The following is a 26,443-nucleotide window of genomic DNA, read 5'->3' on the forward strand; positions in this document are numbered from 1 at the left end:
CAGCCTTGGAAACTATGGGGCAGTTCCACTCTTTCCTTTAGGCTCGCTATGAGTTGGAATCGACTCGATGGCAATGGGATTGGGTTAGGAGAGAAGAAAAGATAGAAAAAGGAGAAAGCATGAAGGAGAAGGAGGCCAGGCCCCTAGTAGTGCCGGAGGTATAGTCACAGGTCAAAGCTATAGTCAACAGGGTTGAGCAACCTGTACCACCTAGGCCTGGGCATAGGTAGTGGCTGTTGGGGAGGAATTCTATGGCCTGGGGCCTCGACTGGAAGTCTGCTGGGCCTGCAAGGGGCTGGAGAGGGGTCAGTTATCCTTGCTCAGTAAGGGAGAGGCTGTCAGGCCACGGGAGGAGATGCCTCCCAAAGGCACACTCCCAATAGGCCTTAAGAGAGAAAGCTTGGTGGGAGTGGCAGCTGGAATACAGAAGAGAAAACCTCAAGCGGGTCTGCAGCTGAGTGTCCTCGTGGCCTTCCACCTTCTCTCCTCCAACCTCCTCAGTTCCAAATCTTGAGGAAGCTGTCCCAGGAACCAGTAGCCATAGCCATTCCATCAGCTGTGATCCCCAGGCAGCTGACCCTGTTGTCATGGCCAGAGAGGATCCCTGAGGAAGACAAAAAGGGGTCAACCTGCCTCCCTGCACTGCTGTGGAAAGGAATGTGTGTGTGTGTGTACAGGGATCCTAGGTTGGTAGGCTGAGCAACGGGCTCTTTAGCCCCTGGAAAAGCCTGAAGAGGATTATTCTAAGAAAAGGGATTTCACCTGAGGCCAATCTCAAGAACCTGGGATGGGATGGGGGCAGGTGCCGATGGTGGCGTGGGACAGGGAAGGTTGGAAGTATCCGTGTGCTTTGAGAAAAGCAAGGGGGGCAGGGTGGTATCCCTGTAACTTGATGGGTGCTGGAAAACAAGGAAGGCAACCCTTTATCCCCTTGTTTCCAGATGAAGAAACTGAGGTCCAGAGACTCACCCCAGGACAATCAGAAAGTAAGCAACAGAGTTAGGATGCAGATCCTGACTCTCCGGCCAGTGTTATTTTCATTCAACACCTGGCCTCTCCCAAGATGAGCAGCCATACTACTTGATTCAACTTTAGGCCAGGCTGGTCCTAGATATGCCCCAGGTTGGAGTCGGGGCCCTCAGGGCCCTCAGGTCATTCCAGATCTCTTTAAGTCTACTCTCTTCCATAGTTCCTTGAGGCTGCCCTTTCTCTGAAACCTCAAGAACCTAGAACTGACTGGACAGACAGGGTCCACAGAACTGGGGATAACATGGTACTGGGCAGGGGAGAAGAATGCTTAGAGCAACTTTTCCTTGAGGGAAGATGGTCACAGATTGGGAGCCAAGGGGTACTGGACTCCAGGGGTAGGGCTCAGAGTTACCCAGTAATTAAGGGATAGCAATAAATGGGTCCCAGCAAGAGGAGCTGGTATAATGGTACAGAAAGGGGAGAGTCCTTCCAACTGAGGTGGCAATGGGGGCGCTGGCTCTTACCCACGCGCTCGCACTTCATAGAATCCCAGACATTGCAGTTGAAGTCATCGTAGCCTGCGAAGAGCAGGCGGCCACTGAGGGAGAAGGCCACAGATGTGATGCCACAAATGATGCTCTCGTGGGAGTAGGCGGTCAGCTCCTGGTCTGCCCGCAGGTCAAAAAGGCGGCAGGAGGCATCGTCTGAACCTGTGCAGATGGCCTCTCCGTTGGGGAAAAACTGAGGGTGCAGAGACAGGGGAGTCAGGGCTCAGACCTGGGGCAGCCACTGCCTCTCCTGCCAATTCCCTGGCTCCCACCCTACAGCTCCAGGGCAAGCTGCTTCTCTTGGCCTCTCTGCCTGTCTCTTCCCAACACAGGATGATGAGAAGTAGCCACCGCACTGTATCATTATTCACCACTAACATTTATCACGCACCAGCTGCACGTCCTTGGCTTCTCCTATACTCCCTCACTTGTTCCTCGCTACAGAGCTGCAGGCAGGCATCATTCCCATGTAGCAAGAGAGAGCAAGCTCAGCAGCTTACCCAAGGTCACATGGTTCCTCCTATGTCACATGTGGAGCTGGATCACGGTGTGGATTAGGGCCAGGTAAAAACGCATAACCTGAATTCCATCATGATAAACTCATGATACACATCAGGTAAACTCAGTTTGAGGGAAAGTCTACACAAAGCTGGTTTGTACTCTTTAAGAATGTCAATGTCATGAAAGACAAAGGTGGAGAAGTGTTTCAGTTTAAAGTTGACCAAACCCTGGTGGTGTAGTGGTTAAGAGCTACAGCTGCTAACCAAAAGCTCGGCAGTTCAAACCCACCAGGCGCTCCTTGGAAACCACATGGGGCAGTTCTACTCTGTCCTATAGGGTCCTATAGGGTCACGACTATGAGTTGGAATCCACTCAATGGCAACAGGTTTGGTTTGGTTTGGTTTTTTTAAGAGATACGGCAAGGAAATGCAATACGTATTGTTGGATTGGATCCTGGACAAAAAAAAATGTTGCTATTAAGGACATTATTGAGGTAATGGGTGAAATTTGAATATAGGCTCTAGAATACAATATTATATCAATGTTAAATTTCCTGATTTTAATGACTAAGCTGTGGTTATATAAGAGAATAGCCTTGTTTTTTAGGAAATACACACCAAAGTATTTAAGGGGTAAAGAGGCATGATGTCTGCAACTCACTCTCAAAAGGCCCGGGGAGGGGGGAAATCTATGTATACCTACAACTATGTTTATATTTGTCTATTTCTCTTCAGAGAGAATGAGGAAGCAAATACATAAATGTTAACTGTTAGCGAATGTTAACTGTGGGCCAAGGGTATATGGGGGTTCTTCTTATTAGCCCTGAAACTTTTCTGTAAGGTGAAATTATTTTTAAATAAAAATAAAAAGCACAGGGCTAGGGGAGCTGTGGAAGGGAAAGAAGCTCTGTGTGGGGTGAGGTGGTGCTGGGGAGGTGGAACAGGGAGGGGAGCTCACGCAGATGGCGTTGATGTCCGACTCATGTCCTGTGAAAGTCTGACGGCAGGTCCCCTCCCGCACATCCCAGAGTTTGGCGCTGGCATCACAAGCCCCCGAAATGAAGAGTCTGAAGTCGGGAGAGACAGCCAGGCTCATGCAGTCACCCGTGTGGCCCACAAACACAGTCTTCTGCTGCCCGGTCTCAATATCCCACAGGGCACTGCCGGGAGGGAAGAAGGCTGTCACAGAGAAAGGTCAGGACTGCCTCCCAAGCCTCATCACCCACAGTGTGGGTCCTTACCATGTGGTGTCCCCAGAGCTGGTCACAATGTTGTTGTCGTCCAGGAAGCGGCAGCAGGAGAGATAACCTGGGGGCAGTTAGAAGGACAGGGCTCTGGCCGCAGCGTTGCAATCCGCCAGGGGCCTGGGGCTGCCTGGACCCCGTGGGACTGGAAGAGAGGGTCTGCTCACCTGTGTGGGCAGAGAGCTCCCGGCTGACCTTGACGCTGCCCTCACGGGATTTGAGACTGTAGATGGAACACATGTTGTCCAGCCCCCCACATGCCACAAAGTTCCCTGACGGGGCATAGGCACAGGTCATGACCCAGGAGGAGCGCAGCGGGATGGCATGCACCTGCAGGGAGGGCGGGTTTGGGTGGAGGAGGACCTGAGCTGAGTTCCAGGTGAGGAAGGGTACAGATGGGTAGGAACAGTGCCCCCAGAAAGGATTCAGTGGTCAGGGAGACAGGGCTATACCTTATTGGTGGTGTAGGTGTCCCACACGATAAGCTTCCCGTCTTGCGAAGCACTTACCAGCAGCCTGGGGAAAAGGTACCTACGTCACCCAGGCATCTCTTTCCCGCCTTCCCTGCCCCTCTGGGTCCTCTCAAGCCTCACTTGGAGTCAGTGGCCCAGTGCATGGCATAGATCTTGGCCAGATGCCCCCTTAGCGTCCGCCGTGTCCGCATCTGAACTCGTCCCACAACCTCTAGGCCAGACACCAGCTACAGAAAAAGGGGCATTAGAAATGGGTTTGGTTTTTGTTTTGTTTTGTTGTAAGAAAGAAAAAAATGCTGCCAATTGTACTTGTAAGGCATCATCCACTGTTGGATGTGTCTTGATTTCAGAGATGTCAGAATGCAAAAAATGTGTACCTTAGAATTGATGAAATACTGCATTAGACAACTATTAGTACTAGGGCCTATAGGGCTCTGTGATTTACAAAGTAACTTCATCATTCTCTTCGTCCTCATAATCCTGCCAGGGGGGTTGAATCACTCATTTTATGGACATGAATAGAGACAGTGTCTGCATCTTGGTAGCTTTAGCATCTAATACAGTGCCTGGCCCAGAGTGAACCCACTGCCGTTGATTCTGGCTCATAGTGACCCTATAGGACAGAGTAGACCTGCCCCATAGGGTTTTGAAGGAGCAGCTGGTAGATTCGAACTGCCTACCTTTTGGTTAGCAGCCAAACACTTAACCACTGCACCACCAGGGCTCCTTTTCTTTCTTTCCAAGTCTGTAATCTTTAGGGAAGCTGACTGCCACATCCTTCTCCTGAAGAGTGGATGGTGGGTTTGAACCACCAACCTTTTGGTTAGCAGCTGAGGCTTAACCACTGTGCAACCAGGCTCTCACTGAATGTTTGTTGAATGAAAGAATGAATGCCGTTCCTTATTCTGAGGACATGCTGTACCTCAGGCTGGTTGTTGTGGTCAGGGAGTTCCCGTTCCCACCCCTCATATCCTGTCCTCAGGGGAACAGGAGGTCTCACCTCTGCCAGAGTAATATCAGCACAGGCTTTCCTGGCATCCTAGGGGGGAAGCAGATGTCAGAGGAGGGTAGGGGTAGATGGATGCATAGGCCTCTGAGGTAGGTGGGGTTGGGGCTCTGGGGTTTGAGGGTGTCTCCAACATGAGATTCAAGTTAGGAAGTTTCTGGTCATTTCCAGGTCAGTGGTCTCTAAGGTGTCACTCAAGAGCAAACCCAGCCCCCGTTCCCAGGCCACACTCCCTGGTTATGTGATTTTTGGGGCCTCTCAGTGGGAGGGGTCGGGGGTTACTGCAATCTGCTTCTTGAGCTGCTCTGCCTCCTGCCGTAGTTGCTCCATCTCCCCCATGGCTGACAGGTCAAGGAGTTGCTCCTGCCCCTGCCAGGAACATGGGGTGGGTGTTGGGGAACCTCCAGCAAGCCATGTTATATTCCTCACACCCTACCCCGGACTCCTCACAAGGGCTGGAGCCCATGTCATGAAATAGGAAATTAACTGGGTTGTCCATGTCCCCTGCCCACCTGGGCCCTCCAAGTTTGGAGTCCTCTGCATCCAGCCCCAGCCCTGCCCGAGCCCGCCCTGCAGCCTCCCAGACCCAGAGCACAGGGCTCCGCCAGCTCCCTCTTACTTGGGCTCTGGCTGGACTTCTCCCAGGTTTCCAGCTCCGATTCTCAGTCACCTCCTCACTCCCTTAGCTGCAACGCCTGCAGGTCACCTACCTCACTCTGCTGCGAGAGGAGATGGCCTGGCCTGGCCCCTACTGGGGCGAGGGGGAGCTGGGGAGGGTGACGACAGGGAAGGGTAGGGCCAGCGACGTCAGGCAAATGAAATTAGCTGGCAGCGTTGGGGGAGAACCGGGAAGAGGACAGAGAGGGGTGGGTGCAGTTCCCAGAGACCCGGGCTCAGCCCGGGGGAGGGGTGGGAGCTGGAGTGTGGAGCTATAGAGGAGAGTAGCTCCCCACAACCAATCTGGGTGGGAGGGAGGTTGACAGTTGACGGGGTGCTTCCCTGGTCAGTCTCTCTGCAGGCACGGATAAGAGCATCAGGCCCCATGGGATTAGAGCAAAGCTGTGAGGATTAAGCATTGGGGTTTTTAGAAGGGATGCAAAGGAACAGTAGCAACCACAGGACCGGTAGCCCCCTGGGCCTGGCCCTGAGCAGTGGTGATGATCTTGGCAGTCAGGGCCCACCTGCAACCAGGCTGTGAGCTATGCTACGATCGTGGAAGGTGGCCCTATTGTCAATACTCCCCAGTTTTGTTCCTTAGCTCAGGGTGGTAGGGGAAGAAGGTTATGGTGACTCTGGGGAGGGTGCAGGCAGGAGCCGAGATTAGAAAGGACTGATCTGGATAATCCTCCTTCTTGACAAACCCCAACCAGCTGCCCTTGGGTCTCATCCTGGAGTGGGGCAGGGAGAGGAACAGGGGATCCAGAGAGAAGGGTGGTTGGGCCTGCCCCTGCTTTGGGGGGAGAAAGGACTACAAGTGGAGGGCAACCCCATCCCCCGTTCCCAATCTGGGGAGCCCCCTCTTTGCTTCCATGACTCACAGGGCCCTGCTGGGGCTGTGACGGCAGAAGCCAGAGGGGTCTGGCTGCCCCAAGCCTTGGTCAAGCTCAGAGAGGGAAGACAGGGCTTAGAGGTGGAGGCTCAAGGAGCAGCTGTCAGGGCCTTGGGTGCATTTGCATGAGGGGAGCAGGTGGCCGAGATTTCCCTGACAAATCTCAAGCTTGAATGGCCCCACCTCTGGGAGGCCCAAGACACCTGTCTCCTCCCAGGCCAGCCACAGTCACCCCCACCTTCAGCAATCACAGAACCCGTGACACACTCAGTCGGGCCCCTGGCTGATGGATCTGCATGTTCTTTATTGCACCAGCTGGGAGGGAAGCAGGGTTATCCTTCCCCTCCCATCCTCCTCATTTCAAGCAGTCAGTCCCCTGCCTCTTGCCATTTCTGTTCAGGCAAGCATGGTGTCCTCTGTCTGTCCCAGAACTGAAGGCTGGTCAGCTGGGGCCAGGCCTGGTGAGCTCTGGGCTAGTCTGTGCAGTTTCCTCTGAGGCCTCGACTGGGGCGGCCCTTGTGGATCCCAAGATGATGGGAGTGCACGGACAGCGCTCGCCGTCTGCTCCTGATGTCACATGGGGCTTCCAGTTGGTCTTGGCATCGAGGTGGCCCTTCACACTTTAGGTGGTCACATCCTCAAGGAGCTGGTGCAGCCCTTCACAGCTCCTCCCGGACCCGAGGCGGCTTCCCAGCCTTGTCTTGTACCCGCTGAAGCCTGTGGCTGGGGGGCTCTGGGGAGGGGTCTCTGCTGGGCATTTCCTCCTCCTCCTCTTCCTCAGTGTCCTTTGGCTCCTGCAGCAGCTCCTTGGCCTCTGCCCACTCCTAGCGGGTGGTGGGAGAGTCTGAGCCAATCTCCTACAGTCCACCCTGTCCCAAGGACCCTCCCTGGGACATGCCAGCCCCTGCCCCTCACCTGTGAGTGTTCTCCACATTGCCTGCCCACCCTTCATATCCAGGAGAACCCACATCTCTTCCTACCCCAGCAACCCCTCACCTGCTCCCTGTGCTCAGGCGCCCATGTGTGCCACAGTGCCAAGGCGCAGCGCCGTCCTCGAGTCACGGCCCATACACCATGGGGATTCTCCCCACCAGAACTGAAGGCCACGAGGCGTCCACAGCGAGGGCGAACCTGAGCCTGAGGGGGAAGGGCAGGTTCAGCCCCAGGAATGGGCCCTCTCAGAGAGCTCAGCTCTTGTTCGCGAGAGCAGGGTGGGATGGGGGCAAGGGGTGCACAGAGAGGGCCTACTCTCTTGACCATCACTTGCCACTTCTTAATTCAGGCACCAGCTTGAGGCAAATGGGAAATCAGCCTCAATCTGGGTAGCAAAAACCCCAGAATAAGGCTAGGGGAGTTGGAAGCCATAGGGAGAAGGGGCCTCCAGTTGGTCTGCCCTCCTCCCCAGGTGTCCTAAATTTTCAACCTCTTGAACCAGGGTGTGAAGCAATCTGAGGGTGTGGGTGCAGTGCCAGGCCCTGGGCAGAAGGGGATAAGGATCTTCGAGACATTTTTTTCACCTCGAGGAGGGCCTGGATTATCAGTAGCTGGAGGGTAAAGGAGCCCTGGTGACACAGTGGTTAAGCACTTGGCTGCTAACTGAAAGGTCAGCGGTTTGAACCCACCAGCCGCTCCTGGTGAGAAAGATGTGGCAGTCTGCTTCCGTAAAGATTTACAGCCTTGGAAACCCTATGGGGCAGTTCTACTCTGTCCTACAGGGTCGCTATGAGTCGGAATCGATTCAACAGGAGTGGATTTGGTTTTTGTTTTTTGGGGGTAAGGGAGGAAGGAGGTAATTGCCTAAGACAGAGCAATAAGCAATTAGAAATCACTGCCCCTCTCCACCTACCCAATTCTATCACCTAGTTTCTACCTGGAACTTGCCATGATCCAGGAAAAGGGAGAAAGTAATAAGAACACCTAACATTTATTAATTGTTGGTTATTGCCAGGCACTGGCTCATTTTTTTAGGTGCATTACCTAATTTACTTCTCGCAATAACCCTTTAAAATAGGTACTATTATTATCACTCCCATTTAGGAAACTGAACCTCAGAAAGGTTAGGAGCCCAAACCTGAACCCAGGTCTAGATGACCCCCAGCAGGTGTGCTACTAGCCACTATGCTTATCCTGCTATGAGGAGGAAGGAGGATTTTCAAGTTTCCCAAATCCCTAGAACAGAGACGTGGGACTCCTAGAAGGGTCCTGCAGGTCGTGCTTCACCCCAATCTTCCTTTAGGAGCCAAGGCAAACACTGAGGCAGGTCAGGAGGGGCCACTAGATGTCTACTGCTGTGGCTTAATCAATCTCTGCCAGGGAAGCCCAGCTTCGGGCCCCTGAACACAGAGAAGTGGCAAGGAGGACTGGAGGTCCAGAAGGGAAAGGGTTAAGGTGTCCCCAACCATTTCCCTGCATTTGCCTCTGGGAACCTTCTGCTTTGAATCCTGACCCCACAGCTGGCTCCTGGTCACACCCCATATCCCCCACCCACATACCGTGACAGTGAGGGCATTGGGCTCCGTGAAGAACAGGTTCCCGCCCTGGAAGTCATCGTTGAGGTAGAGGATTCCACTGGGTAGGGAGCAAGACGGGAGCCAGTGAGACCCCCACCTGGGCCTGCTGGGGGGTACCCCTCTCTGCCCACCTGCCTGAAGCTTGGAGGGGCTGCCCACCTGTAGTCACGATAGGTGTAGGCTGGGGGCTCCCGCCAGCACTCTCCGGTGTCAGGGTCTAGGACGCAGTTGTCTGCGTGCACTGGGTGACTCAAGTCCATGCGCTGCTCTTGCTCTCCTAGGAAGCAAAGGAGCCTGGGGAGTGCCTAGGTGCCCCATGCTCACCCACCGCCCCTGTGAGCTCATCCCCCTACAGCTCCCGGGGTCACAGCTAGCGAGAGGAGCCAGGCCCCGACCTGAGCAGGGGAGATGGAGTCTTTCTGGAGTAAGGACTGAAGCCCATCCTGATTGGGGGGCTGATGGTATATAGTGCCAGACAGGGGCCTGAGGTTGGGGAGGAGCAGCTCGGGTCCCCAGCAGTTACCTTCTATGGCGCTGCGGCACACTAGGTGTGTGAAGGACAGATGCAGGGGCCGTTCCGGGGAGAAGTAGGCCTCTGTCAAGGTCCGCACACGCTCACTCACTTCCAGAAGCAGCTTAGCACCCTGACGGCCCACAGTCCCGGACCGGGCCAGCTGCAGGGGGCGAAAGGAAAGGCAGGACAGGAAGGCAGCAATGGAGAGGTGGTCCCGGTCCTAGCCCCTGCCCCACTTCCCCTGCTCTCCACCAGTGGCATCACTAGAGGGGTGCAGACCGCACTGGGTGACACTATCAGAGGGGGCGACACCAAAGTGAGAAAAACAAAATTTTTGTGCAGTATTTCAGCAGAAATTTATTATTTTTTATAAAAATATCTCTGTAGTTAGTTATAACAACAAAAACATTTTTTTAAGCCCAGCTTACATGTATCAATATACCCACAAGGCTAAAATTCTATGCTAATTTACTTTTTGAACCTTCTAATGCACTCCAGTCGAAGCTGTCATTATTACCCAATTACAACGATGCTTCCAATCACATGGTTTCGTCTACATGCGCTACAAGCCCGCACTGTTGTTTTTTGTTGCCGCCAGTGTTTTTATAGGAGCCCAGCGGTTAAGCGTTGGGCTCCCAACGAAAAGGTCAGCAGTTCAAATCCACCAGCTGCTCCTTGGAAACCATATGTGGCAGTTCTACTCTGTCCTACAGGCTCACTGTGAGTTGGAATCAACTCGGTGGCAATGGGTTTGTTTGTTTTATAGTCACTGACTTTGTCAAATTTTCTGGTGTTTTAGCTATAATATTGTGGTGATTAGTATTTGTGAACCTATATCAATAACTTTCTTTGAGAATAAAGTAGTACTGAAAGGAAAAGGAGAAAAATCAAAAAAAGCTTCTGCTCAGTCACCAATAATGTTGTAACTAATAATGTGATTCAACATAGAGAGATGTAACAAAACAAGTCTGTTGTTAGCATTCATGTGATATACGAAACATTACATTTAAGCAATTTACAAATGTATTTATCACATATTTAGTCAAGATGTTCACTAAGTGTTGAAATGCTCGTGTATGTGTTTCTGTTTATTTTTATGGTATTATTTCATTTATGAATATATTTCCATATGCATTTGTCTACAACTTCTACATTATTTAGGCTGTTATTGGTTGTGCAAACCTAATCCATTAATGGATATCATGTTACAGTAAAGTTAAACATTAAAACGAGCATAATTTTGATGTAGCTCTTAAATGTTTTTACTTAGTGTTCTATTATTTTCTTACCGAATTTTCACTTTAACCACACGAAACTATGTAAATAGAAATACATTCAGGCTGTGTGTATGATATTGTAATTTAAAAGTATAATTTTAATTCTGCTAGTTGTATATGTTATTACTATCGTCATTACATTCAGTGATAACAATTTATGAGTGACGTTAGTACAAAAAACATTACTAAGGATTCTGTACAGTCTGGTACAGGAGGAGGTCCATGGGGGGATGACACCATGAGTTACTGCACTGGGTGACACCACAGACCCTAGTGATGTCAGGCTCTCCACCACTGGTTTGGAGTCTCTCAGCAACAAGCTCCCTTCCTCAGCCCAAACTGCTTCTCCTATCACCTCTACGACAACAACCCAGACCCCAGGTATTGGAAGACCCTCTTCCCCAGCCTTGGACATAGGAGTCAGGTACTACTCTGAGTCCCAGGAGAACTCCTCCACAGGGAAGCCCAAGCCCTGGTGCCCAGCATCCTGCATACCCTCTTCCCCAGTTCTGGGTATCCGACCAGGGTATGGGTGCCTCCTCTCACCTGTGCAGCCTTGAGCACCGTGAGCCCCTCGAAGCGTTCATGGGGGGTGTGAGGGGAGCGGCGGCCACGATAGCCAGATCTGGCTCCAGCCCCAGCTGCATCCTAAATGCGGAAGGAGTTTACTTAGGAGTCACTCTCCCCAGCCCTCAGGCTACTGCCCACCTCACTGCCCATGGGACTATCAGACCTTCTCTCTGGCCTTTCCACTTCTTGGAAGTGGCCAGACACTATCCCAGTCCTCTTTTGGCTCCTTTTCCTGAGCTCCTGCCCTTTCCCGTAGAATGACTATCTTCACGGTTGTCTGTATTGTCACTCTGGTAAAGGTTTGACATCCACTTACCAAGGGGACTGAGGACAGAACTCTGGAGAACTTCCTACAGTGAGGAGGGGTCTCTAGAGGATAAGGACAGCTGGGGGCTGGGACAGAGCTGGGGGCTGGAGCAGGTAGACCTTGATCATTCATCCCTGATTCACAAATGAGCTAAGAATAGAGAAATCGCTCTAGCAATAGGCCCCTAACAGGGAGTTTGATAGTCAGGCCAGGTCTTGGCAGGAAGGTGGGGAAACAGCATCTGCCAGGGTAATCACTCTTTGGCCTCTTTCCACTTGACACCTTCTTGGTGAACCCGCAGACTCCATGGCTTCAACCACTTCTTGATGCTGAGTCCCAAATACCCAACTACGTATAGGACTCTCATCACCTGATTTGGGTGTCTAAAACTAGGATCATTCCCTTCCCCCCTCTCCATTCTTCTTTCTACTTTTTGAATCTCAGTTAAAGTACCACTACCTAGTTACCCCTATACACAAACCTCATTTTTGAGAGACGACCTAGTCACCTAAGTCATTCAACAAATTTGTACTGAGTACCTACTATGTGCCAGGCACCGGGGATATAATTGTGTACAAGAAAAGGTCCCTGTTATCATGGAACTTATATTTTGAAATTAAAAAGTAAATAAATAAATGAACAAGATCAATTCAGATGGTGATAAATGCTATGAAGAAAATATTAAGGGTTATAACCTTGAGCGTTCTCAGGGAGGGGTCAGGGGCAGCTAATTAAAGAGGTGACGTCTAAATTGAAACCAAATGATGATAAGGAATCACTTGAATATTTGAGGAAAAAATGCTCTGGGCAGAGGAAACAGCAATTGCAAAAGTCCTGAGACCAGAATAAGCTTAGTGAAAAAAAAAAAAAAAGAAAAAAATTTTTTTTTTTTAATCAAGGAACAGAAAGGAAGTTAGCCTTGACTCCATCTTCTCATCATCTTCCACATAGATTTTTCTGTCTCTGATCTTCTAAATGCTTCTCATCTGTCCCCTTCTCTCCATCTTTTTGAAATGGGGAACTGACCTATGGCAGTGGCACTCTTGACTCACCCCAAGTCTCCCCTGCTTCTAGTCTTTCCTCTCCCATTGCATTCTACACACTGCCACTAGAGGGATCTAACGCAGGAACATGAAAGCCAACCCAAAACCAGACCAACTCTTAAACCAATAAAAACCAAACCCATTGCCGTGGAGTCAATTCTGACTCATAGCAACCCTATAGGACAGAGTATAACTGTCCCATAGAGTTTCCAAGGAGCGCCTGGTGGATTCGAACTGCCCAGCTTTCAGTTAGCAGCCGTAGCTCTTAACTACTACACCAGGGTTTCCAACCAACTCATAGTGACCCTGTAAGTCAGAGTAGAGCTGCCCCCATGGGGTTTCCAAGGCTGTAATCTTTACAGAAGTAGACTGCCACATCTTTCTCCAGTGGAGCAGCTGGTGGGTTTAAACCGCCAACCTTTCAGTTAGTGGTTGAGCACTTAACCACTGTGTCACCAGGGCTCCCCATGAAAGTCAACTCCTCCTTAAATCCTTCACTAGCTGTCCATCACCTAAAAATAAAGCCCAATTCTTTGGTGTCTACAGAAGGTCCTTTGCCATCTCTCTCCCCTGCCTACACCTCTGGCCTCCTCACACATCCCCTGTACTGCAGCCTGATGATAACAAAACAGCTAACACCTACTGAGCATTACATTTTTCTAAGAGTTTTACCATGTACTAATTCATTTAATCTCCACAACAGCCATGGCAAAAACACTAGCTTCATTTTACAGATGAGGAGACTAGGCTCAGAGACCTTAAAATAAATTGTCCAAGGTCACACAGGTAATAATGGCTGGAGCTGGCCCATGCTCTTAATCCCTACATTCTACTGCAGTTCCCAGAATGCATCATGTTCTCTTTCTTAGACTGACTTTCCTTCCCTTCTCTGCCTGGTTAACTCATCCTTAAGGTGGAGCTCAAATGCTACCCCCTCTGGTAAGCCTTCTAGGACTTTCCATTTTAGTGCTTCTATTTTGATTAATGGAGCCCTGGTGGCACAGTAGTTAAGTGATACAGCTGCTAACCAAAAGGTTGGCAGCTCAAATCCACCAGCCCCTCCTTGGAAACCCTATGGGGTAGTTCTCCTCTGTCCTCTAAGGTTGCTATGAGTCAGAATTGACTCAGTGGCAACAGGTTGTTCTGTTTGTTGATTTGGATTAGTACATACTTCTTTTATCAAACTTATCACCCACTTTAATTACATGTCTCCATGTCTGTTTTCTTCTCTGTACAGTGAGCTCCAAAAGGGCCGGGTCTGCATCCTCTCCACGTAACCTAGTAGTTTCTAGGACACAGCATGTACTCACTGAATGTGTGTAGAATGAACACTAGCCCAGAGTGAGGACTGAAGACTTAAGCTTCACAAAAGGGTAGACAACCTGGTGAACGTGGTCATTCAATCCAAACTATGGGGGAAGCAGTGCATGGGAAAGGAGCCCGTGTGTCTGCTAAGCAATCACCCAAGCCAATAATTAAACTCTCAGCTAACCAAGTATCCTTACCTGCAAACTCATCCATTTTTATGCCTTTCATTTTTTGTTTTGTTGCTCCTAACACTTATTAGCAAAATTCCTCTGTAAATAATATCTACTTCATGTTAGCTAAATTAAGAGGAAAAGGAGCCTGTCCACCCCTGAGAGGCATCGGCAAGCACAGTCCTAGCTAGAGAGTCAGAGCAGGGCAGGGCAGGGGGAAGGTGCAGACCAAGAGCCAGGAAGCAGGCAGCTGTGCCTGAGGGTCCCTACACCAACTGTGTCACCTACTCATCAGTCTTCTTACCTTGGCCAGCTGCAGCAGCACCCCACACTCTGCTGGGGTGAGCAACCCATCCAACACCGCTCGCTCTGAGCCATTCAGCTGTCTCGCATCCTGGGTCAGGGTCACTCCCTCCAGGAGAAGGACGTCTGGAGAGAAGGACAGGGTGGAGGTAGTTGGGCATCACCTGAGAGTGGGCCCAGCAGTCCCAGGCAGGCCCTAGGCCCTCAGGCTCCTACTTCCCATCCTTCCAGAAACTCACCCTTCCAGTGGGTCAAGGGCTTTGGCTGTGGAGGCTCATGGTCCCAAGGCCTCTTCTCCTGATCCTCTCTCAGGGGTGAGAAACATGCTCAGTGGATGCACAGGACAGTATAGAGCCATCCTTCCCAGAACCAGTTCCCAGTACACCTTCTCCCACCTTCCAGCTCAGGTCAGGCCCCTCCCACCAAAAGGTATCTCCTACCTGAGCTTTTCTCTAAGTGCCTCAGGGATGAAAGCCTCTGGGGTCCAGGGATCCTGAGACAGTCAGGACAAACTCCATCACCCACCAAATCCAGCCCTTGGACTCCTTGACATTAGACTTTGAACTATCACATTAAGGGTCTGCTTCCAGAGGGGAAGGCAGAGGTGGGGAAATGCCTGGACTCACTATCAGGGACCTGGGCTCTGGGTCAAACTCTGTAATAATAATAGTAATGATAACAACAAAAACAAGTTATATAGCACTTACTATTACCAGGTGCTCTTCTAAGAGCTTATACATGGAAGTGAAATTTATCATTTAATAGTCACAATAGTCCTATGAAATACAGAGCAGTAATGTGCCCATTCTACACCTGAGGACCCTGAGACACCCAGAGGTAAAGTAACAAGCCCAAGATCACACAGTAAGTGACAGAGTTGGGATGTGAACTAGTTTCAGAGTCCACACTCTTAACCAGGTCCTCAACCAGCGGAGCTGCTGGGTGGGTTTGAACCGCCAACTTTTTGGTTGGCAGTTGAGTGCTTAACTGTTGCGCCACCAGGGCTTCTTAGAGCCTTCTATACTTTATATCAAATGATATGGTTTCGACAGCCCTATGAGATAGGTGTGAGCATTCCAATTTTACAGGTAAGGAATTGAGGCTAGGGCATGTTAAGGTCCAGCGCTTATTAGTGGCAGAGTAGGGAGTGACAATCAGGCCTGTATGACCCCAAAACTGCCCTTAACTACAGGTGCACTGTTTCTGTTCCTGTAAAACTGGGATGACAGGCTCCCCTCCAAGCCTTGAAGGATTGTGGAAAAACCAGATGGGCTATAGAATGGGAAACACTGTTGCAAACTGAAGTAACATAAATGTGGGCATTCCTATTATCGCCCTGCTTGGGAGCACTGAGGGGTGCAAGGGGTGTGATGGGAGAAAAGGGGGTTACTCACAGGATCCTTGAAGCTGGTTCCCAGGTGCTCCATGGCATAGTAGAGCTGCCTCTTCTCCCCCAGGGATCGCAGGATGAATCGCTGGATGTCCTGAGGAGGGGTAGTTGGATGATAGGAGGAAGATGTGAGACAAGAAATTAAGTGGGGCAGGGGAGTTAAGGCTGGAGGAGAGCAGGGCAGCCCCCGGTGCTGGGGAACTGCCTGCCCCTAAACCCTTCATGTGCCTCTTGGTTCAACTTGTCTCCCTCAGCAGATTCCAAGTGTCTGGGTTCAAATGGGTGGAGGGGTGTGTGTGAGTGCATATGTGTGCGTGCACGTGTGTGTGTGTGTGAGCAGAAGGTGGGACAGGCAGAAGTAAGGTTAGGGGAAGAAGACAGGTTGACGGTTGGACTCAGAAGTATAGCCTGAAGTGGGGAGCAGGGAGTTGAGACAGAAGTCAGATGCTAGATGTGGGGTTGGGGACTAGCATGCTCAGGTAAGAGATCACGTTATGAATTAAATTGTGTCCCCCCAAAATATGTGTTGGAATCCTAACCCCTATACCTGTTAATGGAACCCTGGTGGTGTAGTGGTCAAGTGCTATGGCTGCTAACCAAGAGGTCGGCAGTTCTAATCCACGAGGCGCTCCTTGGAAACTCTATGGGACAGTTCTACTCTGTCCTATAGGGTCACTATAAGTCGGAATCGACTTGATGGCAACTTTTCTTTTTTTTTTTAATACCTGTTGATGTAATCTAATGTAACTACCTTACATCTAATGTAACATAACATAACGTAACGTAGTGTAATGTAATGTCACCCTGAAGACTAAGGTGCGCCTGACCCAAGCCATGGTATTTTCAATCACGTCATATGCATGTGAAAGCTGGACAATGAATAAGGAAGACCAAAGAAGAGTTGGCGCCTTTGAATTGTGGTGTTGGCGAAGAATATTGAATATACCATGGACAGCCAAAAGAATGAACAAATCTGTCTTGGAAGAGGTGTGGCCAGAATGCTCCTTAGAGGCAAGGATGGTGAGACTGCGTCTTAAATACTTTGGACATGTTGTCAGGAGGGATCAGTCCCTGGGAAAGGACATCATGCTTGGCAGAGTACAGGGTCAGCGGAAAAGAGCAAGACCCTCAACGAGGTGGATTGACACAGTGGCTATAACAAGAAGCTCAAGCATAACAACGATTGTAAGGATGGCGCAGTGTGTTTCATTCTGTTGTGCATAGGGTCGCTATGAGTCGGAATCGACTCGACGGCACCTAACAACAACAAATAATCCAATGAAATGTAATCACCTAGCAATCTAAATAATATCACCTTCCATAATGTAATGTAATAAAAAAGATCAGCTGAGATCATGCCAGTGTAGGGTGGATCCTCAATCTAACCACTTCTAAGTTATAAACAGAGCAGGTTAGATACAGAGGCATGCACACATGTGGTAAGGCAGGCTCCGTGTGAGGATCTTCTACAAGCCAAGGAACTAAGAAACGGTGCTACTGACAAGGAAGGGATCACCATGGTGGAGACCCTGATTTGGACTTTTAGTCTCTGGAACTGTGAGAAAATGTTTCTGTTCTTCAAAGCCACCCACTTGTGATATTTGTGTTACAGCAGCACCAGGTAACTAAGATAGACCAGAATGTGGGGGCTGGGTTCAGGTCCAAGTTACTTCTCAAGTACGTTTGTTTGATTTAGGGTTACTTCACAGGCGGCACGTGAGGAAGGGGATTACCTTTCTTGGCCCAAGGCCGCGTCTCGGCTCTCCCAGCTGGGCCTGGTACTGTTTCAGAGCCTTCTTGGCATCGTCATCCTCCGGGTAGAAGAGCAGGACACTCAGGACATTTTCCATAGCCTGGGACAGATTCCCTGCTGAAGATGGAGTAACAGTGTGGGATGGGAGGAACAGCAACGATCCTTGGGTAGAGGCGGAGACAGGTGGACAGAGGCATAACTGGAGAAGATGGTCTCCCAATGCCAACCAATTCAAGAGCCCCCTTCCCACCTGGCAGACATGCTCATCCATTGCCTCTTTCAAAAGCTTACTCAAACATACCTTAGTTAGGGAGAGTTCAAAGAGGAAGAGAGGAAAAATAAAGGAAGATGAGAAGTAGCAAGGGCAGAAGGAGCCCTGTGACCATCTCCTGAGCTTTTCGCAACGGTGCCAAAGAAGGAGAGCAATTAGAGTCCTCCTGCGGTGGTGGTTCCCACGGAACCCTGACAGTAGAACTACAGATCCAGAGACAGATGGGAGGGATGGGGACAGAAGGTTCAGGATGCCATCAGGGGAAAATATTCACTCCTCCCATTTCCAACCCCAGGCACCTCCAGGGCCCACCCTTCCCCAACTGACCCTGAGCATGGGCCTTGTGCAGCTGCCTCAGCTGGCTGGGAAGGAAGTTGGGGACAGGAGAGCTGCGACCAGGACGTGTGGCCGTGTCCCCCACACAGCGCTGCCGGCACTGCAGGACCCGAATCCAGTGCCCTGCAGGGGACACACAAGAGCCATGATGCTTGTGTGTGCTCCTTCCCCTGGCACCCTGAATCCCCACACACTCTCAGCCGCCTACCTGCAATGGCCTCGTAGAGACCCCCCTGGCTCCCAGTGCCTTCCACCTCCTCAACTTCCTCCCCTTGTTGCTCCTCAGGCCCTTCACAGCTAGCCCTGCAGCTCTCCATCTGGGCCAGGCTCTCCTGCAGGGCCTCCTCCAGCCTGGGCAGCGCCAGTCCTGCCTCCTGGCGTCCCAGCAGCTCCAGGCCCTCGTCGTAGGCTGCCTGTTGGGAGGAGTGGTCAGTCACTTGAGATCCTGGGGGGTGCCAGACAGGGCTGGGAAGTAGAAGGGGAATGGGGCGTTGGTCTCATCTGGGGAAGGCAGGAGTGGGCCTGAGAATCAGAATGTTAGAACACTGGGCTCTAGCGATCCTCTAGGATGGAAACTAAGCCCCAGAGAGGGACTCCTCATCCATGATCACTCAGGACCAGAATCCAGGTCTCCCGATGTCCAAACTACACACAGTCACTGTCTAGTGAGGTCTTTGTATTCAGCCAGTCAAAAGCTGGGGACAGGACAGGGCTGATGCTGAGGCTCTCACCCAGTGTGGGGGCGTCTCCAGGTCCCGGAAGCTCTGGGGCCGAACTCCGGACATGCGACGGTACTTAGCTATGTCCTCCCGCATTTGCAGGTGCGTTGGGTTCGCTACAAAGAAGGTGTGTGCTGCAGCTGCTGCCAGGTCCAACTTTTTCAGCTGAGCGAAGGGATGAGAGAATCAGTGCCCTGAGAGGGGGTGTCAGACCTCTGCCCTGTCACCAGCCTCTTCACACACTCTGGGACTGTCCCTGGAGCCTTATGGAAGGCTTGTCAGTCAGAACAGTCCCACCCTCCAACCTCCAGATCACCTAGAAACCAGCACGCTGGACCTCTCAGGAGTCTGGTAGCTAAGAAATGGGTGCCTGAAGACTTCGGAGTGCGTGGGAGATGGGCTTCAGTTTGGGAAACAAGGTGGAAGTGATGGCTCAGTGAGGTGAGTTAAGTAGTGGAGACCTGAGCGACCAGCAAAACCCGCAGACCTCTAGGACCCTGAGCTGAGGTGTGTGTAACCCGCGGCCTCCCCCCCCTCCCCGCCCCTCCCCAGCCACGTAGGCAGGAGCTACTAGAACCAGTAGCTGGGCAGTATCCACCGCCCCGCCCCCGCCCCAAGGAAAGCCGGCCTCAGGGGCCTTTCAGCTTAGTCCCCCTTCATCTTACCTTCTCAAAGGGCTCACTCGTGCCCCAAGCAGAACCTCCCACTCAAACCACTCTCCTTAAACTTCCCGTCCTCCGGCCAGTTTCGCTCCCACCCCCTCCGCTGTATTCCTAGGAAGGAAGGGCGCTCACCTCCACGTAGACTAAAATGAAATTTCAGACCCCTTCCCTCGATGTTCAATCTACTCCTGCCCCGCCTCGTGACCGCCCTCCCATTTGAACTTTGCTGGCACCCTCCCTAGGCTTTCCCTTTGCGTTCTGTCAAAAGGAACTCGGCGTGGTCTGGGTAGGACCTACTCAATGTAGAGGGCAGCGTACGCCCCCACAGCCCCACCCGAGTCCGCGGTGCCAGCATTCCGCCCTCTTGTGGTGAACTCCATGTAGGACAGCAACTTGGGTAGCGGTTGGAACCCTGCAGCGGCCGGGTACGGCCCGCACCTGGTAATAGGCCCTCTGCAGGTAGTTGTAGGGCTCCCGGCGGCGGAAGGCGTCCCGGAGCCCTCTCCCCACGCGGAGCCGCGCCGCGCCCCCAGGGCCGAGCCTCCGTGCTGTGCACTGTGTCAGGCACTCGGCGCGGCGGAGCGCGGCGCGGAGGAGCGGCCGCTCCCAGGAACCCGGCGTTTGCCCCGGGCCGGACTCGGGCCCGGGGGCGCTGAGGGGCACGGCGGGGAGCGCAGTCCCCGGCTCCGCCGCACAGCGTGCCCCGCAGTCCCGCCGCGTGCGGCCCAGCGCCTCCTGGCTCCGCAGCGCCTCCCGCAGCAGCGCCACGGCCGGCGCCCAAGCCCCGGCTGCGTAGGCGCGCAGCCCATCGGCGTAGAGCAAGTCCGGGGCCTGGGGAGGCGCCCCCGGGGACAGCAGGGCCAGACCTGGGGGCTCAGGTGGCCCCGGGGGCTCAGGGGATCCCGGGGGAGGCAACAGCAGCAGCAGCAACAGCAACCGAAGGAGCCGAAGCATGGTGCCAGAGCCGACGGCCCGCAGCCGAAGGGAAATGCGGGGAGCGGAGAGGGAGGGAGAGGAAAGGCGGGAAGGGGGAGGGAGGGGAAAGGAATGAGAGATGGATGGGAGGAGGGAGAGGAAGAGAGAGAGGGAATGAGCGAGTCCAAAGAGAGCTGATGAGGCCATTACCGAACCTTGAGGGAGGCCAGTGTGAGAGACAGAGAAGTCAGAGGGAGCCTGGATGCCTTATCTTTAAGATAAGTGGGTCTAGTGTGAAATGGGAAACAAAGTGGAGAGAAGAGAGCAAAATGTGGGGAACTAGAGCAGGCCTGGTGGGGAGCCTGTTGGAAATCCCTAACTCCAGCCTGAAGCCCCTGATAGGGTGATGTGGGGGTAACTACTGGGGTTGTGCTTCACTAAACTCTTGGGTTCAGGAAAAGGAGGGTGGATGCCTTCCCCCTATACCGTTGGAGAAAGGTCTTTTAGAATGCAGCATGGAAGAGGGAAACTCCAGGCCCCTGACGCCAGGTCAGGCCCAAATCCTTTCCTGCCCAGAAAGTGGGCACCTGGATGGATATAGGGGAAGGAGGAGAGTTAGGATATTGGGGATAGAGCCATACTCTAAAACCACCTCCACAAATCTGAACAAAGGTCACTCACATCCCAAACCAGCAAACCTATCATCTTCCCATAGTCCTCTCCCTCAGCACAACATGTTCTTATGAGCCTATCTCTGTGTATGTCTGTGTTTGAAGTTGTGTGACAATTTCTTCATATGTCTTTCTGTGCCTCTCTCTACTGCCCCTGATCCATTGTGTCCTCTATGAGCTACTCCACCCCTCATGCCTCTGACCATACTCTTTGCCACCACAGTACACTGGACACAGAGGTTTCCATGACACTTCAGACTTTAATACATTTTGCTAGGGATGACAGAAGGTGAGTAGGGCATTTGGTCACATGGATAGGAGACAACAGGGGCTCCAGGGCTCCAGATCCAGTGCCCATCACCCAAAAGTCTGGAGGCAGCTGCCCTAGGCTCAGGGCCAGAATAAGGTGCTACCCACCCAGACCCCGCCTCTGAGTTCAGCAGGCCCACTTGGGCTCACAGGGTCAGCTGGGGGAAGATGGGGTTGCCTGGGCCCCAGGATCCTCCCCAAGCCCTGGCACTCCCTTCACCCCCTGTCAGGGAGCAGCGTCTCCCTGCACTTAGCCCCAAAGGAAGTCCAATGGCTCCACTATCAGGGGATCCAAGGGAGAGTCTGCGGGGTGAAATGCCCAGTGGCCTGGGCCTTTGAGGAGAGGGCCCTGGTGAGGCAGCTGGAGAAGGCAGAGGTGTCTCATCAATGAAGGTGGTGATCTCCTCCCGGAAGAAGCCAGGACCCCGTAGGGGTCCCCCACCTGCCCCCAGAACCCCACCCTCCAGGAATTGACGGAGGCTAGCCAGCCCTCCACCTTCAGCCTCCTCCTCGTTCTCCTCATCCTCCAGCCTGCGGTGCCGTCCTAGGTATTCAGGAGGGCCTCCTAGGGCCCGGCTCTGGGCTGGGAGGACCCGGATATCGTCAGAGGATGACCACTTGTGCAGGAAGGAGCCTGGTGCCCGAGGGGTAGAGAAGATGTTGGTCTCGTCGTGGGACAGACGGCGGGACAGAGGGACCTGGGGAAAGGAGCAGGTCAGACCTAGGGGGCACTGAAAGCACAAAGGGGCGGAGGTGGGAACCAAAGTGGGTCCTCTGCAAGGTGGTTCCACTCCCTTGAACTTTTGTAAAACATCCTGCAGCTGGCAAACCTGGTTCTGAAGGGTCTGAAAGGGAGCCTCTCTTTCCATGCATTTCTTTCACCCACCCTTTGGTGCCCTGAGGACGGATAACAAAGCCTGCAGCAAAGTGGTGAGTGGATGCCCAAGGTCAGAGGTGTATTCCCCAGTCCATACCTGTAAGTAGTGGACCCTCTCAAGAGGAGGAAAGAGCGTATGCCTCCCAGGCAGCAGCTTCACCTGGGTGGGGTCCAGGCAGCCTGGTCCTGTGGCTCCATTAGCATCAAAGCGAACTTTGCACACTCGGCCGTCTGCGTAGTCATCACAGCCCCCATCTAGGTAAGAAAAGGGGCAGAGTAGGGTGGTTACAGGCAGCAAACAGTCAGCGCCCTGACTTCTTTATAAGCTCTAAGAGAACCCTTCTGTTCTCATTAGTGTGTAAGCTCCAACTGGGCCGTAAGAATGGCTAGCATCTATTGCACTCAATGTTGAATCCCAGTACTTCATCAATGAGGACATTTATCTATTCTTATTTATTGAAACAACTACCACCTCACCCCTCCAAGGGCTCTCGGTACAGCTGGAGTTCTCTCTAATGAAGCTTAGCCCCCCTTACTGTCACAGCCTTCCTTTATGCTTGTGTTAGAACTGTTTCTAAGGAACTCTGCCTGGTGGGGGCAGAGCTGTGGCATTGAGGGCTTCTATATGGAAGCCGAGGCCAGTGAAGGGAACCCTTGGGGCAAAGGAAGCAATGGATGCACGTGGGGGTGTTGATTAGGATTAGAGAAAGGGGAGCCCGGAGTCATTCCACGGGCGGCGCTGGCTCTGTCCAGCAGGGGGCAGTCCAGGGCAGCCCTTTCCCAAACAGATGCAGTAGAACAACAGGCGGTAGAAGAGGGAGTCAATGCCCAGAAAAGCAAAAGCCCAGTCCCTCCTCTGACCGTCATCGCCATCCTCCTCGGACATGATAGCCACGCACTGCTCCCACACGGTGCGTACGTCGGCGCGGTAGCGCTCACAGGACCAGATGAAGGAGGGCAGCAGCAGCGTCTGTGCCATAGAGCACCATAGCACAGCCAACACCATCCACGGTGGAGCCGAGTCGGACTTAAGGGAGAAGAAGCTCACCACCTAGTGGGAGAATGAGGAATGGCACGGGGTCAGAGCCCAAAGCCAGGGAGCCACCTAGCCCTGGTAGCGCTTCTGGTGGGCAAGAAGGCAAAGTTGAAGGTGGAGAGAGGGTGAACAGAGAGAAGGGATTGATTCAGAGGAAGGTCAAGAGAGAGTGCTGGAGACAAAGCCCTGGGGTCAAGAGGGAAAAGAGCAGAGGTGGTTCCAGAAACCTGAAGACAGAGAAATCCAGGAATAGGGAATAGATGGGGATGCAAAAAAGCTGGGCTAATGGGGTTTCTGTACAGGAGTGCTGAGAGATTGGGTGGTATGGGAGGGAATTAGGAAATGGAGAATGGAGCTTGGCAGATGGATGATAGGTCTGGGGGGCTGAAGAATGGAGCTGCAGGATAGATGATGGAGCTGGAGGTTAAGTAGTGGAACTGAAGGATGGATGATGGAGCTGGAGGAGAGGTAGTAGGACTGAAGGATGGATGATGGAGCTGGAGGACAGCTAATGGAACTAAAGGATGGATGATGGAGCTGGAGGATGGCTAGTGGAACTGAAGGATGGATGATAGAGTTGAGTAGTGGGAACGAGAAAACATATGATAGAGCTGGGCAATGGGGTAGTGGGAACTAGAAGATAGATGATAGAGATGGGAGCTCAGAAATGGAGTGGGAGATGGGTAGAGGGAAAGAAGACGGATGATGGGACTGGAGGAGAGATGATGAAGCCACTGTATGGCAAATGTAGGTGGAGGCCAGGTGATGATACTGGGGCCTGGATATTGGGGAGGGCAGGAGGGGCAGGGGAACCCCGATCTCACCAAGATGGGTACCCCTGTGAGTGAGTCATAGAGAAAGACGATGGCGCTGACTAAGTTGGTGACCTGCAGGGATGTCTTGGCAGACTCAGAGCCGTCCAGCGAGGATCGCCGCTTCCCTCGAGCATCCTCCACCACAATGGCTGGCACCTCAAAGGCTGGCCGGGTACCCAAGCCCCCTGGCCCACCCCCCTTGGCTCCACCACTACCCCCTGCTCTCCGGGCCTGCTGAGCCCTCTGGGGCCGGGCCCACAATGTCTGGTAGAAGGTGATGGCCACACAGACTAGCCCCATGACAATGCCCCCAAGTAGCAAGAGGCTGAAGCAGACACCAAAGCCAAGGCCAATCTTGGAGACTATGAACTGGCAGCCACGGGCATAGTAGCGCTCCCCGTTGTTGTGCCAGCCGATGGAGGGCAGTGTGGAGAGGATGAAGCTGACCATCCAGATGCCCATGACTGCATGCAGTGCCTGCTTCTTGGCATTGCTGAGGCGATAGTTGACGGGCCAACGCACCATCCACATGCGATGGTAGGAGAGTGAGGCTACTGTGAAGCAGGTGGCTAGGGCCAGTGTGTAGTAGGTGGACACAAAGACCTTGCAGATGCTCTCATTCCAGTCATAGTCAGAGGAAGCCTGGCGCCGTAGCTGCACTACAGCAAAGGTGGTGAGAGGCACAGCTGCCATGAGTATGTGTGTGCCTGCTAGGAAGCAGAGCAACAACTCCAGTGGCTTGTGCTTCTGCTGCTTGGCAGAGATGCTGAGGATGATCCAGGCATTGGCCAGCAGTGCCAGCAGCCCACAGGCCAGCCAGGACAATGCGTTGGAGCGCAGAGAGGCCTCCTCTGCCCCCGCCCCGCCCCGAGCCATCCTATCCTCGGCCCCCCTGCCTCAAACTCCTGGGGGCGGGGGCTAATCTCACCCAGGAGCCTCACTCACACACACCCCCATGATGGCCACAGTCCTTGGCCTGTGGTGAGGCAGGCTGCCCCCAGGCCCACCCCACTGCTCAGCATTGCATGACTGACCCAGCTGAGGTCAGGTGTGGAAGGAAGGAAGCTGGGGGTCAGCAGAGGCAGTCCTCAGCCTCCATATTGGGTGGGGCTCTTCATAAGTATCCCTGTGGTTGATGGGGCGGGAGGGAAGGCGAGCTGGTTGCTTTCCCAACTATGAGATTGGCTGGGGGGACATGCCAGGATTTCCAGGTCTCTTCTTCCTCTGATTCTTGACCAGTCGGGGATCTTCTGGATGCCCCAAGGGGTTCTGGGTGTGGGGCTCAGCCACCTGGACAAGCTGCAAGGAAGACAAATGAAGGAACAGGAGGGCAGAGGCTGGGCCTGGGTTGGTCTCCAACTGGCTTCTTGTACCCCCTCCCTTCTCTTGAAACTACAGAAATAACAGATTACTAGGGGCCATGGGGTTATTCAGAACATTCCCTTTCCTCTAAATCAGATGATCCTACACAGTTAAGAGCCCTGCTCTTCCAGACCTCCAAGAAAGAAGGTATCCTTGCCTTCCTGTCTCCCATCCTTTTTCAGCCCTTCTTCACCCTCTGGCACTCCCATGTTTCTTCTTATAATATCTCCTACTTGAACCACTCAGAGACCCCTATCTTCATGTCCCTAGGAAATCTCCTTCACACAGGACTGGTTTCTTCTTGAGGGTTCACAGTGACCTGGGATACAGTATTATGGCTCCCCTCCCAACCTTCCAGTCTCCTGGGACCAGTGATCTTTGTGGTCAGGCCCATTTCCCAAAGCCTAGGGAGATCACCCTCCACCTACCCAGCGATCTGGGAAGATGGGAGAGAGGAACCTAGGGCTGAAGGGGGGGCTAGGGAACCCGAAGGCGGGGAAACTGCTGACATCAGAAGCATCCAGAAATGGAAAGAGGGGAATCTAGGGGGAAGGAGGAGAGTTTGAGCACAAGAAGAAAGAAAGAAAGAAAGAAGGGACAAAGTGGTAGTATCTGAAAATAGAAGGAAAAGCCCAGAGACCTCTGGAGAGGAGGCTTTGAAGGGAGGAGGGGTTGGTTCCAGGTAGGCAGCATGGAATGGGAGGCTAACAAGAAAAGCCAAATATTCAGTAAGGTGCTGACCCCCACTGGTAGACCTTGATTTTTTTTCCTCTTCTGGCCTGGAGCCTCAGTTTCTCCTATGATGGGAAGGAGGACAGTTCTGATTTTAGTGACGCTGAGCTTCGGTCGGGGCTACGGACACCCAGAACAGAGTGGGAGCTGTGGGGATGGACATAATGGCTTTGGAGTAAGTGAGGGTGAAAATGGGGTACAGCAGTGGGAGGGTCTATTTCCTGTGGAAGAGCCTCAGACCCTTGCCTTCTCTAAGAGGTCCTAGTCCGCCCCCCACCTTTGTCTTCCCTCCGGAGCCCAGTAC

At 52.7% G+C, this 26,443-nt stretch overlaps 3 protein-coding genes across 3 annotated transcripts; all 3 read right to left on the reverse strand.

Annotated features, from left to right (window-relative positions):
• Nucleotides 1-404: 404 nt before the first annotated feature.
• On the reverse strand, nucleotides 405-5,156 carry GNB3 (G protein subunit beta 3). The gene is made up of 9 exons (XM_003410651.3): nucleotides 5,023-5,156; nucleotides 4,735-4,773; nucleotides 3,855-3,961; nucleotides 3,714-3,777; nucleotides 3,429-3,591; nucleotides 3,259-3,325; nucleotides 2,976-3,177; nucleotides 1,494-1,710; nucleotides 405-604 (listed from the first exon to the last, which is right to left on the reverse strand). The coding sequence occupies exons 1-9, from the start codon at nucleotides 5,077-5,079 to the stop codon at nucleotides 498-500; spliced, it is 1,023 nt and encodes a 340-aa protein (XP_003410699.2). The 5' UTR covers nucleotides 5,080-5,156; the 3' UTR covers nucleotides 405-497.
• Nucleotides 5,157-6,573: 1,417 nt separating this feature from the next.
• P3H3 (prolyl 3-hydroxylase 3) lies at nucleotides 6,574-20,436 on the reverse strand. The gene is made up of 15 exons (XM_023549064.2): nucleotides 19,861-20,436; nucleotides 18,773-18,925; nucleotides 18,250-18,454; nucleotides 18,033-18,164; nucleotides 17,415-17,551; nucleotides 15,686-15,775; nucleotides 14,732-14,784; nucleotides 14,531-14,598; nucleotides 14,293-14,417; nucleotides 11,137-11,238; nucleotides 9,323-9,473; nucleotides 8,959-9,076; nucleotides 8,782-8,857; nucleotides 7,286-7,426; nucleotides 6,574-7,113 (listed from the first exon to the last, which is right to left on the reverse strand). Exons 1-15 carry the CDS (start codon nucleotides 20,374-20,376, stop codon nucleotides 6,949-6,951), a joined length of 2,232 nt encoding a protein of 743 aa, XP_023404832.2. The 5' UTR covers nucleotides 20,377-20,436; the 3' UTR covers nucleotides 6,574-6,948.
• A 142-nt stretch (nucleotides 20,437-20,578) lies between these two features.
• Nucleotides 20,579-24,921, reverse strand: GPR162 (G protein-coupled receptor 162). The gene is made up of 4 exons (XM_003410650.3): nucleotides 24,055-24,921; nucleotides 23,056-23,245; nucleotides 22,292-22,449; nucleotides 20,579-22,015 (listed from the first exon to the last, which is right to left on the reverse strand). The coding sequence occupies exons 1-4, from the start codon at nucleotides 24,919-24,921 to the stop codon at nucleotides 21,464-21,466; spliced, it is 1,767 nt and encodes a 588-aa protein (XP_003410698.1). The 3' UTR covers nucleotides 20,579-21,463.
• Between the last annotated feature and the right edge of the window lie 1,522 nt (nucleotides 24,922-26,443).

Source organism: Loxodonta africana, chromosome 4, assembly GCF_030014295.1.
Source record: "Loxodonta africana isolate mLoxAfr1 chromosome 4, mLoxAfr1.hap2, whole genome shotgun sequence".
Classification (NCBI taxonomy): domain Eukaryota; kingdom Metazoa; phylum Chordata; class Mammalia; order Proboscidea; family Elephantidae; genus Loxodonta; species Loxodonta africana.